The following is a 12,909-nucleotide window of genomic DNA, read 5'->3' on the forward strand; positions in this document are numbered from 1 at the left end:
TGTCTTAGAAGCTGGCCATGTTTACCAGTGCCTGTCTGTCCTGAGTGTCTTAGAAGCTGGCCATGTTTACCAGTGCCTGTCTGTCCTGAGTGTCTCTGCCTGGTGAGGCACATTGTTCTCAGAGTGTGCTCCCCAGACCTGCTCAGCTTCACGAGGGCACTTACTGGTATTTGGTTCAGATCAGAAACTTTGGTAGATAGGGCCCAGCAGTCTGGATGTCACCTGACATGTATCTTCCTTCCCATCTTTTGTCACCTCCTCACTTCCCCAACATCCTGGTTTTCACAAGCGCCTCTGGTGCTTCTGATGCTTGCTGGAGAACCCCTGTTTCCAAGTCAACTGTTTGCAGTGAGACACCAGTATCTACCAAAGAGCATCTCCTTTGGTACTTGGTAATAATAGCTATTATTTGTAGAATGTAGGGTCCATTGCCTACCTTGGGATTTCCACATTAATTTTAAGAGTCGTTATTCTCTGTGTTAGTGGCTTCATGTGTTTGGCATGTGGAACCTGGTGTGTGTGTGTGTTTGTGTTTGTGTGTACACATATACATATGTTGGAGGTTGAAGGCCTCATGAACCTTAGATGCTGTTGCAATAGTTTACTTTGTTCTTGTGGTTTGGAAAGGGGATGAGGTAGCAGACATGAAGATGCTTCTTTATTCCTGTCTTGTTGGCAGGAGTACACTCTAGTAGAAATTGAGCTGTTGTTATGGTAGGTAATTGGAAGTTCAAGAGGTTTGATATATGGGTTAGTTGGGACCTTACCATTAATGAGCAATATGGCCTTTTGAAAAGTCTTAGAGAGCTTTATTGCTTGTTTCTCTGGTTAGTTTTTTCCTGGTAGCTTGGATTTTTAGTTCAAAATGATTTTCTGTCCTATCAAAGAGATAGCAACCAAAACAAAGTATGGGCATAATTTTTAAAAATTGAGCTATACATTTTTTCCCCTCTCCCCTTCCTTCAGGCATAAATTCTTTACTGATCTATTATGATAAAATATAAATATATAAAAATTCCCCAGCGATTTTTGAATTGAGAAACATTGCTTTGAACTCTGTTTTTCTAAATGATGGGTAATGGTAAGGAAGGCAGCTTGTTTTTTATGGAAAACACTTGGCCTTTGTCAGGTTCTGAGTTCAAATTCTGTTCATTTGCTAGCTTCACCCTGACTTTTGGGTGTGAGTTGCCTCGCTGTAAGTTAGAGCTTGGGGTTTTCTGGAGAGAAAACATACTTCTGAGTTTTCCACATGGATTCTGAAGGGCTGGAAGGCTAGATCTTAGATTTTACTATTTAAGAGGTGAAAAACAGTCCAGCATTCATGTGGAACTAGGTTGATGCCTTAGTTTTTATCTTAATGTGTGTCAAGAGGGACTGGACAGGTTCTTTTGTGCTTTGGTTTATTTGACAGTATAATAACTATAGCATTAAGAAACCCTCCTGGTGTTTGGATTTTAACATGACAGCTCAGGACGTGATCTGTTTCCTTTAGGGGATGATGAGCAAAGTGATTGGTTTTATGAAGGAGAATGTGTCCCCGGATTCACTGTCCATAACCTTCTGCCCAAGTGGGCTCCTGATCACTGCACTGAAGTAGAAAGAATGGACTCTGGACTGGATAAATTCTCAGATCCCACATTCCTTTTACCTTCCCGGCCAGCTCAAAGAGGTGAGTTTGGAGAGATGAAAGTCAAGGTCATGACTTTATGGTTCTCTTTGTGAAGACTCAGCATGCCCTGCTCAATCACTTGCCTGCCTCTGACAGTGCATTGCTCTCTGAATTGAAGAGTTGGCTCAGGATTCTAGAGGATTCAAGGGTGAGTCTCAAAGCTCAGGGTTCTCCAACTAAGTCAAACCATGTAGACTCTGGGGACACATTTAGGAAGCCTGGCATCAGTCACGTCACAGCATATCCTGCTCTAAAGCTGACACAATACTTCCAGAATGCTCGTTGGCAGTTTGAAAGATCAGTTCTTACAAGGAGCATTCACATGCAAGAAATTATGGCATTTTTAAGTGGATGGCTTTAAAATACTTCTTTAAATGTATTTGTTTTAATGATCCTGTTATTGTGTACTTTGACACAAATGCGTGTCTGTTCCTTTGCTTCATTTAAGTTCTAAAGGAGCAGAATTGGGTGGAAAGGGCCCATAACAGGAGACAGAAGTGTGGTGACACTTCTCTTTAGTTAACTCCATATGGTGACCAAGTCATTTCACTTTTTGGAATGTCTGGGCCAATGCCTAAGATGTGTGACAATGAACAAGACTGTTTTATAATTTATTTAGCTCTGTAAATGTAGGACTCTCAGGGAGTAGCAATCAACCATTTAGCCAGTTATCTGGTATTTGTTGATGTTTGTTGCTCTCAGTGGTACACTGTGATCATACTGTTCAGGACAAAGATATGGGCACAGTAAGCCTTGTGAAGATGCTGAGGTAAGGGCTCCAGTGTGTTAGAACATCTGTGCTTATGGATCTTGTACGTTCAACAACTGAGGCCCTTTTCTTTCCACAGGATACCATGCTCGTCTGAATCGGTTGCCAGGAGCTGCAGCTCGGTGCCTCAGGAAGGGGCGGAGAAGGCTGGCAGGGAAGGTGACAGATCTCATGGTTTCTCCAGTGCTGTGGGAAGGTGGTAGTCCCCATAGGATTTGCATGCCCTACTGACATTGAAGGCATCACAGGACTCTCTGGAGTTAATGAAACCAACTGAAATATTCTGGGAGTTAAGAAGGGTGAATGAACGTTATGTGGGATTTGAATGGATCCAAACATGAAAGATAAACACTTTATCCTTGTAAAAGTTCTGACCAAGCACTTGCTGCCGCCTCTGTTGCGTATAGACCACTGATTTGATCTCTCTCGTCCGCACTTGTGATTAACCCTATATTATTGTATAAGTTTTGAAAATCTCTTTTGGCTTCTTTATAACTCCTGAATTCAGGAATGTATTTTTCTCCTCATTTGGCTTTTTATTCTAGAATTGATTTAAAAGGAGAAAGCTAAACAACAACAAACAGAACCAAATGAGTACATCTACTCCCTTACACGTCAAATAGCACTAAACCTGCTTCACAGTAGTCTAAGAGCTCTTCCCTGGCCCCCGGGACATCTGCTTTTCTTCAGTTCTGTGCTTGCCAGGGCCATCAATTCTTCCTAACTGTTGCTTCAGCCCACAAAGAAAGCTTAGGTTCAAAGAAGTAAAAAATGTGTGGCATTTTTTTGCATCCAAGTAGCCGAATAGAGACTTGAACCTATGGTAACTTTATTCTTTTTAAACTAAATTTATTTTTATTTTTTAACCTTTTGGAGACAGGGTCTCCATATGAAGTCCAGACTGTCCTGGTACTTGCTTTGTGTCCCAGATTGGCCTTCAACTTGAAAGTGTTCTGTCTAACTTCTTGAATTCTAGTATTATAGTCATGCACCTAGCTCTTGGATTCAAATTGTATTCCAGAGATTGAGAAATAGACTAAGGCAAAGGTTCCCTAGCCAGGCAGGGAAGATGGTAATAAGGAAGAGTTGGTCAAACATTTAGAATGCCTGCTACAATGTTTGTCAAGCCATGTGTGTGGTTGTCGGTCACAATCATCTGGCTACTACTTTGTGTTGTATTCTACCCAGAGAGCTATTTTCTGAAGTTTTTGGCATGGGGTGGTCCAAGAGGTGAAGTTAATGACTTTGTGTGTGTTTACCTCAGAAGACAGTTTGCAGGAATCACTTCTCTCCTTCAGTCATATGGATCCTGGGGATTGAACTCAGGTCATCAGACTTGGTAGCAAGTGCCTTTACCTACTGAGCTATCTCTCCAGCCAGATTCTTATTTCTTACCTTTAAATTCCAATTCCAGTCTCTAACTAGAGAGACATTGTATCACTGGAAGAATCCCACCATGTTCGTTTTGGCTTACTCCATGTATAGACCATGGACCAATACCCTTGTTGTATGATTGGGGAGCTCACTCTTGACAGGGAGCTTCTGTGTAGATGGGGTTAAGGAAGACAGAAGCTTGAGAGTAGACAGTGAGGTTTTACTTTCCCCTCCCATTGATAGGTAAAGTAATGGTCTCCCCACCATCTGCTGCCTTTCTTTAAGCTCAACAAAGGAAGCGCTTTCTGCTTCCGTGGATGTGAGTTAGTTCATCCTGAAGGCTCTCTTCAGTGTGCTTGAGAGGAACCTAAGGTTTATTGGACAAGCGCTAATGATCTCAAGTGAATAGGGTGAGATTACTTTTTAAACTGGTCCTCATCACCTTAAAGGGAGAGCTGTCATTTCTAGCAGAGGTCAGTGCTCTGTTCTCCATGCCCCTCTCCAGTCCCTCTCTTCTCCTCTAAACAATGATCATAAATAATGAGTTTCATTCGCAGCTCCTTGCCAGCGAGCTGCTAATTACACAAAGTACTGCTTGTAATTTACACAGTAATAAACTATAAATTTAATTATTACGGCATTTTAAGTTAATAATTTTTCTGCTATAACAAATAGCTAATTATTCACCCATCTTTCCCCTGGCCTCTCTACCTTCTGTGTCTGATCTGGAGGCATAGCCAGAGAGGTGAAAAATACGAAGAATGTAACGTGTGACTTTCCCTTTAGCGCCACCCATCTTCAGAATCTGACCTCAGAGTAATTTTTCTAAAGCTGGTGGTTCTGTTCAGGTGTGTTTCCTGTTCTTCAAGCTAACGCATACAGATAGTCAAGTACAAATGCCAGGATACAGATGTGTTTGAGGAGCACCGACACTCATGCCTGTGACTTGTGTCCTGTGTGTGACTCTTGTTTCTGTGCAGGTTGCTATGACAGATATCATTGTATGTGCTCCTTAGGGAAGGGTGAGTGCCTTCTGCCACCCTCCAGTGGAGATGTCTGGTTTGCTGTGGTGTTCCCGGTATGCTTTCACATTGCAGTCCTGAGAGCCCTGGATTTGAGAATCGGTTTATACAGCCTTCTGCCTTTACTTTAAAATAATGTTCAAGGGACGGAACACAGTGATAATCTTTGTGGGTTTTGTTTGTTGTGGTGCTTTGTGGTGTCATAGCCTCGTGCATGCTAGGCAAGCCCTCTACCACTGAACCGTGTGTATCTAGCCAGGCTGCTTCTTTTGTTTGTAGCACAAGTTCTTTAACACATAGACATGCATTCAGCAGATATTCAGTGCGGGTTCAGTCAGTGTTTGTTCTTGGTGCTTGTTGAGCCTCAGTCAAATAGTTCATGGAGCTTAGTGTGCTCTTCTGCTAAAAACTGGTCCTGTTGCTGAGTGTGGTAACACATACCTCCAATCTCAACACTCGGGAAGCTGGAGCAGGAATTGGAGACCAGCATTAGCCACACAGTGAAACCATGCCTCATAGATAAATGGTGTTGAATCTTCCAAAAAGGTTTTTCTGCTTCTTTATACTCTAGTACTCTAGGAAATATTATTGTTCCATTGTTATAATTATTATATTAGTACTCCAGGAAGTATTACTATATTAAAATTGCATACACATCTAAACAGTAAACAACACATACACATGCTAAAACATTACTTGGTATTATATTTATATTTCACTTATGTGTTAATTAAAAAATAAACTGCTGGAGAGAAAGCTCAAGCTGGCAAAGTGCTTGCAGAGTACTTGAGTGTGTTTCCCAGAACCATGTGGGAAAAAAACCTCAGGTGCGGTGGCATGCTTGTAATCCCAGTACTGGGGAGGAGGAGGCAGGAAGGTATCTGAGGCTCAGTGATCAGACAGCCTAGTCTGCTTGGTAAGCTCAGGCCACAAGAGACTGTCTCAAAACAATGTAGACAATGCCTGAAGAATAGCACCTCAGCCATTCATGCACACGCTTATGCCTGCCCACACGTGTACTGGCACACAACGCTTATACAAAACTAAATTTAAAATAGGAAAGAATCCCAAGTCCAACAAACAGTATTTATAATGGCTTTTTAAGTTGTTTTGAGTCAGCAGAAACTAGCTAGATAATAGATGATTCTTCTAAGATGGACTCACATTAAAAAAATAGTTGCTGTTGGATTTTAAGATTGATACAACCTTATTGGCTGGCATAGTTAGAAAAAAATTAAGTTTGGCGACAGCTTAAAATGTATATATTTGCTTCTGTGGTTTGACGACACTCGTGTTCTTATCCTTTTAGGAGACCAGCCTAAGCAGTCTAGGAACCGAGAGGATAAGCCATATCATCAGTGACCCCGGCCAGAAAGAGTAAGTGCCTAAATGCCTGCTGGCTGTCCTAGCCTGGTCCTTGGAGAAAGCGGTAGACAAGGCTTTTTATAAAGCAATCTTTCTATTAGACTTCAGAGCCAAAAGAGGGGATCTTAAAGATTGGTATTTCCTCACAGTTAAGATGGATGAAGTCAGGCCAGCAAGATGGCATGTGGCTAAAAGTGCTTGCCACCTGTTGTTGTTTAATCCCCAGACCTACGCTAAGGTGGAAGGGAAGAACCAACTCCACAGGGTTGTCCTCTGACCCTCCCAAGTGTGCTGTGGCACACACAATAATTAAAATTTTTTTAAAATGACAGTTATTTCTTCCTCCTTTCTAGAGTATTTTTTTTTACTTTGTTGCCTATTATATTTCTAGGTACTATGAGTCCACCACTAGATACAATAATTTAAGTGCATTTTTCTCTCCTAATTTTTTTAATGGTCATTCCAAATGTCTGATTGCTTCTGTTCTCCTTCAGACCTCTTTAAGGAGAACTATTTCTGTCCCTGTTACTATGCTGAATGCAGTCGGAAACATGACTGTAGCTACACAGGAACCATTTGCCTTGCTTCGTCTCCTAAACGGTTGGCTTTGCTGTGTGCTTTGCCTTCCTGCGGGTCTTCCTTGGCAAATATTTGAGTATCTGCCGAGTAAATGCATACATGTTGGGGCTGGAGAGATGGCTCAGGGATCAATCATAAGGACCAGAGTTGGGATCCCCAACACCCACATGAAGAAGCAGGCCGATGTGGTAGGCCTGCTTGTAATATCAGCACTTGAGAAGTAGATCCCAGGGAACTCTAGGTTCAGTAAGAGACCTTGCCTCAATAAATGAAGTGGAGAGTAAGCCAGGAAGACATCAGCCATTAACCTCTGACCTCCACACACATGTGCTCCTGTGAACTTACACTCCTGCCTTCACACATACACACATACACACATGCACACTTATCATATACAACTACCCATGTAAAAATAAGTTCCCCATATTTGTATATGTTAAAGAACTTGTATAATTTATTCCTTAATCATTATGGTCAGTGCCCAAGGGCAGTCCTGTACATATCTAACGTCTTTTTCTCACTGCACAGCTGAGATAAGGCTGTTGTCTTAGTTGACTGTCCCTTGTCTGCCTTCTCCACTGAAGAGCGGGTGTCCTTCTTCAGCTGCTTCCCGCCCAGTTCCTTTGTCTTCACTTGAGTATCCCACCTTTTACCTTCTTCCCTCATACTTTTCCTATCACTTCTTTCATTGTTTTCTTTCCTGTTATTCTCTCTTTAGTTTCTGGTTACCATCAGCTGGGAAAAGAGAACGAAAGCAGGTAAGATAACTTTTTTGGGTCATCTTTTATCATTCAGTTTCCTTTTCTTTAGAAAGAATAAAGCATTGGCTTCTGATTTTCCTCCCATTTCTGCTTGTGCACATGAGGTGAGTAAGATCACTTCCCGATCACTCTTGACTTTTTTGAGAGCTGTGTTCCAAGACTGCCCTTGCTCACCTGTAAGAACTGTGGCCAATTAGATTAGATAGATTAGATTAGATTAGATTAGATTAGATTAGATTAGATTCAGCTGCATTTGTCAGCTTCTTAGTGGTAACACACTTATGTGTCCATGTGGATATATGTACGTACATGTAAGCGCAGGTGCCTTCAGAGGCCAGAGGGCGTCCGATCTGCTGGAGCTGGAGTTGCAGACAGTTGGGAGCTCCCTGACATGAGTGCTAATGAGAACCAAACTCCAGTCTTCTGGAAGAGCAGTGTTTGCTCTTAACCCTTGAGCCCATTGCTTTAGTTTCGAACTTTGATTAAAAATGTAAAGTGAGTCTCATGTCTCTGGTTTAGTTTGCCATGCGAATCCTGTGCTGTGACTTCTGAGCACAGGATGCAGAGGTTGAGCTCCTTCTGGGGAAGTGATCACGGCCTAGAGCCTTTCCTCTTTGTCTTTTCCTTTTCCTTTGTGGAGGCCTTACTATACTCAGACCTTGAGTGGGTCTATGATTTAAAAGTGACTCATGGTTGTTCTTGTTAGGTTTATATATGTTTGAAACCCTTTTAGCTTAGAGGTGAGAGTAGTTCTTAGCTGTGAAATTGATGAAAACTGATGGGCAAAATTTCTCAGGCTTCCTCTTGCTCTTTGGTTGACTGGTTGGTTATTTTGGGGCTACTTAGCATTTTATTATGTTACACAGTTTATATTTGCAAAGTTCACTGGGAAGTTTTTGTTTCACAATTAACTAGAACAGTGGAAGATGAAACCAGTGTGTGTTTATGAGATGGTTTTAGTTTATGTATTTTAAGTTATATATTAATAAATGCATTAGAAAAAATGTAACTGTGTCAGACTTATCTTGTGGAAACAGGATAAAGCTGAGTTTAAGAAATTGGTGTAATGCAGGTGGTAGGCAGATAAAGAACGGGTCATGAGGTGGCATGCAAGAGATTTGGGGACTGTTAAACTAGAGTTTGGATTGTATTTGCTTCAGAGCATGCAAAGGCAGGACTTATGCCCATCATTTGATCCACATCCCTTATGTATAAGTGAGGAACAGTGCATCATGGGTGTCTACTATTTTCCTGAAGTTGCAAAGCTGTGTGGACTAGCTAAGTTTCTGTTTTTGTTTTTTAAACTATGTTTGAAGTTACCACTCAAGTTCTTTCAGACTTAAGTCATTAAGGTACCCATTTTTCAAAGGACTGTTTGCAGGAAAAGCACAAAGAAGGCTAGCAAACATAAAGTGAGGTCTTTGTGCACAGTACCCTGTTTGATCTTCAGCCTCCTGTTTGGCTTTGTAATTTTGCTGCTAAGGATGGTATGCTAACATATGTGCTGCACTCTCACCCTCTCAGTCACCTTTTAGGGTCAATAGGTGAGAAACTGAAATTACTTTATGACCTGAAAAGCAGTACCTGAGTTAGCACTGCCAGTAACCCATAAGACAGGTAAGATGGCCCTCCAGAGGAGGCTAGCAAAATTCAGAGGTAATGCAACTTCTAAACATAAGCAAATCAGTGTGATTCAGTTAGCTTGGCATTTCAAGTCTAGGCACCTTCTGTTTGCACTGTACTTACACTGTGTGCTGGGGTGTCCTTGGAAAGGCAATGTCATGCTAGTCCTCTTGGGAAAAGGCTGATAGTTAGTGGATAATCACTAGATGTAAGTTCCTGGACTATCCATTAAGAAGTACTGTATTTTGCCATTTAAGTGATTATTGCTTAAAAGTTTGTTTGATATGAAATAGTTTTGTCTGCTATATGCTGGGACATCATGGACATGAGGTTAGAAATGTACAACTTTATTGAATGATATCAATGCTTATGGTAGAAGGGTTGGACATAGTCAAAGAGAGCATGTAGGTCTCTTTCAGTGAAGCCATACTAAAGCAGTGTGATTTATCCCTACAGTTTAATCCTCTCTCCCCCCTTTACTCCCTGGATGTTCTTGCTGATTCTTCTCATCGAAGGTGTTCCCCTGCACACTGCTCTGCCAGGTAATTGACTCCCAGTAGCGATTATTTTCTTTTAGAAAATGCTGTGTTCTTCTTCTTAACCCTTGAGATTATATAGTATATGTGTACAGGATCTGATTTGATCCTTCAGAGGTGAGTTGATGTTTCACAGATGCAGAAACAGGCTGAGGGTGGAGGAATTTATATGTCTTCTGGCCCATATTTTGCATTATTTCTGCTTCTAAAAGCCCATCTTCAAAGAACATTATTAATGTCCCTTGCCATGACCTGCAAAGCCCTGCATAATCTGATTTCTGCCAACATGGCCAGCTTCCTTTCATACAGTTCCGTCCATTCTCTGAGCGGAAAGATTAACAGTACTAGGGAGCTTCATTTTCTTCTTTAAAAATGGCAGCCTTTCCTGCCTTGGACCTTTGCTCTCGTTCTCATTGCCTGGAATCCTCTTTGAACCCCTGGATAATTAAGGGGTCATCTGCAGCACCATCTGGTTACTCTGTTTGTTTCTTCCCTATTTCTTACCGTTGTCTGTAGTGAATATGTGAACTAATTTATTTAAAATTCTACCCCTACCCCATTGTCTTCTCTAGGGTGCAGAAACCTTGTCTAATTCCCTGATAAATCCCAGCATGTGTACCTGGCACTTGTTAGGTTTTCTTTATGTATATATCACATTTCTTTATGTATATATCACATTTCTCATTATGGATTCTCTTAATTCAGGTGACAAGGAAGTGGGTATGGTTTGATGATAGTATTTCTCAGCAGTGTTATTGTGCATAGAACAGCTAACAGTCTTCTTATTTTTAGTAGCATGAAGAATTTCTTTTCCAAGGTCCTGATGCCTTTTGTTTTGTTTTTTGTTTGTTTTGTTTTCTGAGAAGGGCTACCACTTTCACTGTGTAGATTGTCCTGGAACTATGTAGACCAGCCTGGTCCTGAACTCACAGATCTGCCTGCCTCTGCCTCACAAGTGCTGGGATTAAAGGATATGGCACTCCACCCAGCTTCTGATACTTTTTTATTAGTCAGCTCTTAAGTAAATGAGCTCATAGACTTGTGCTGTAGCTACACAAAGAAGTAGCTATTCCTTGGACATAGTTACAAAGAGCTAGGATAATGAGCATAACCTGCTGCTAGATCTTAGTGTTACTAAGAATGTGGAATTGGGAGGCGATACAAACTTCCACTGGAGGCCTTTACTCCAGTATCATGCTGTGTGTTTATCATTTATTCATTCAGCATTTGTTGACTCCCTACTGTGTGCAAGGCTTTTAGTTTAGAACTGAAGCTCTCAAGAGAAAGTCAGATATGGAAACTGACAGGTATGATAAAGCTCCCCCCCCCAACACACAGAGGTGGGGCTCCTAATACAGGCCCATGGGAGGTTTTCTAGATTGCAGTCCAAAGAGGAACATGCCTCTGTTTTGTCTTGATAATAAAGTAGTAGTTATGCATGTTCTATGGGAAGACAGATGAACAGTGCCACATAAATCCAGTGCACAGAGTGGATTCCTCTGCTCTCCTTCCTCCATGTCTGCTACCTGAACTGTACTTAGGGCAACATCAGCATTGCTCTCTTCTTCCATTAGAAGCCCTCCTGTGGCCAGTACCCAGAACTCGATTCATGATACTTATGCACCCTGTTATTCTGTCGTTATTGTTGCTCTCTTGACTGGCATGTATTGCTGCCCCTGGAAACATTAAGAAAACTTCTAGTGCCCGCAGCTCAGGGGAGTGCTGCTGTTGTTTTGAACTCTTGCTAGAAGCAAAAGAGAGAGGATAGTGGTGATTACTAGTTGTCTTTGTCTTGTCTTTAGGTAGCAGTCGTAAATTAGTAGGCTGGATAGTTTCTTTGAAGTTGGGGGAAAAAATGTTTGAGTTAGCATTCATTATTTTATCCTTAAAATTTTTCTTTGTTTTAAATTGTATCTCTGTTTGGCCTAGTACCACAAGTATGCACATTCTGTGCTTGTTGTATGTATACTCTCTCATGCTCCTTCGCAGTTTTCACCCAGTGAAAAACACAGGAAGATTTGGAAAGTGCTACTCTATGGTATGAGCAGAGCAGGTATCCTCAGTGCAGGTTTCAGAAAATATGAATGAGAGACACTGAGATCTTAGGGATAGCTCTCAACCCTTTAGAGTGATGGGGTCCTCATGCATCAGGGTCACTGGAGCAGGGCCTGTCTAACTCTACTTTGGGGCACGTGTACAGTAGGTTCTGGAACCATGCGTTTTAAGAAGAGTGGACCATTTAGCAAAAGCCTTGCATCGAGAAGAGGTGTAAGGAGCAGAGTGCTGGAGAGGAGGCAGCTGAATGACTGCATTAAAAAGTGTTTCGAATGGAGATTTTATCTTTTCCTTGTCCCGTTTTATTTGTAGTAAGAAGAAATGTCTTTCAAAGCATCTGGGCAGCACTGGGAATTTTACACCCATCATTAGAACGATTTGTGCGCGTGTGTGGTGACTGTGTTATCATTAGTGGTATAATTTTATTTTGCAAAGAGAGAAGTGTTTCCTGTTTTATCACAGCTTTCCCTGAGGAGGGCTGCTGTATTAATTTGCTGTATTGCCTCCTGGCTGTTCCCAGGCTGTTTTTCCTCTTCATCATGGAATTTTTAATGGCCCTCGTGCCTCTTGGGAAGCATGTGAGGAAGAGTTCCTCAGGGAGTGCTTCCCTTTTTTCACATGCCTATAATTACTCTCCTTTAAGAGCACAAAGAGTCTGATAATCATGCCTGGGCTCTGAAGGGTGCCTCCTGTCAGGGATCTGAGCCGAGCTCCTTCCTTGCTGGACAGTGTCGTCTGCACTCTGCTCGCCTTCAGCATCTGAACACGGCCACCTCAAAACCATACAACTTGGGATTTCAGAATAAGCTGAGGCCACTAAGGTGTGGTGAGTGACCTCAAGTATTGTAGTTTAGCATTTCACTATAAGCAAATAAATAATGAGACCTAATTTAAAGTAAGACTGTATGAATGTGTCATTTGGCAGGTGAAAGGGGCAGGAGGGAGATTTTTGTGGTTGTTATAACATTCAATAAATTTGTAGGTTCTCTCTAGGAATACTTCAGTTTGATGGTAGTTTTCAACCCTGACTACTTGGGAGTTATCTGAGAAGCCTTAAGAAATGTATTCATAGGCACTAAGGGAGAAGGCTTAATTGATAAAGTACTTGCTGTACAAGCACTGGACCTGAGTTTGATTTCTAGCACTCGTTTTTTTC

At 41.7% G+C, this 12,909-nt stretch overlaps 1 protein-coding gene across 9 annotated transcripts in view; it reads left to right on the forward strand.

Moving 5' to 3' along the window:
* Nucleotides 1-12,909, forward strand: part of Gpatch2l (G-patch domain containing 2 like) — a 53,669-nt gene that overhangs the window by 18,756 nt on the left and 22,004 nt on the right. For 4 of the 9 annotated variants that reach the window (XM_026780220.1, XM_026780211.1, XM_013346868.2 and 1 more), the window contains exons 4-8: nt 1,493-1,669; nt 2,518-2,597; nt 6,144-6,211; nt 7,589-7,643; nt 9,619-9,704. In XM_026780220.1, the coding sequence (XP_026636021.1) occupies nt 1,493-1,669; nt 2,518-2,597; nt 6,144-6,211; nt 7,589-7,643; nt 9,619-9,704 (466 nt within the window). Of the gene's footprint in view, nt 1-1,492; nt 1,670-2,517; nt 2,598-6,143; nt 6,212-7,496; nt 7,537-7,588; nt 7,644-9,618; nt 9,705-12,909 lie in introns of all 9 variants that reach the window. The other 5 variants (XR_003377125.1, XM_026780236.1, XM_005343382.2 and 2 more) reach the window with 4 other exon arrangements.

Source organism: Microtus ochrogaster, chromosome 1, assembly GCF_000317375.1.
Source record: "Microtus ochrogaster isolate Prairie Vole_2 chromosome 1, MicOch1.0, whole genome shotgun sequence".
Classification (NCBI taxonomy): domain Eukaryota; kingdom Metazoa; phylum Chordata; class Mammalia; order Rodentia; family Cricetidae; genus Microtus; species Microtus ochrogaster.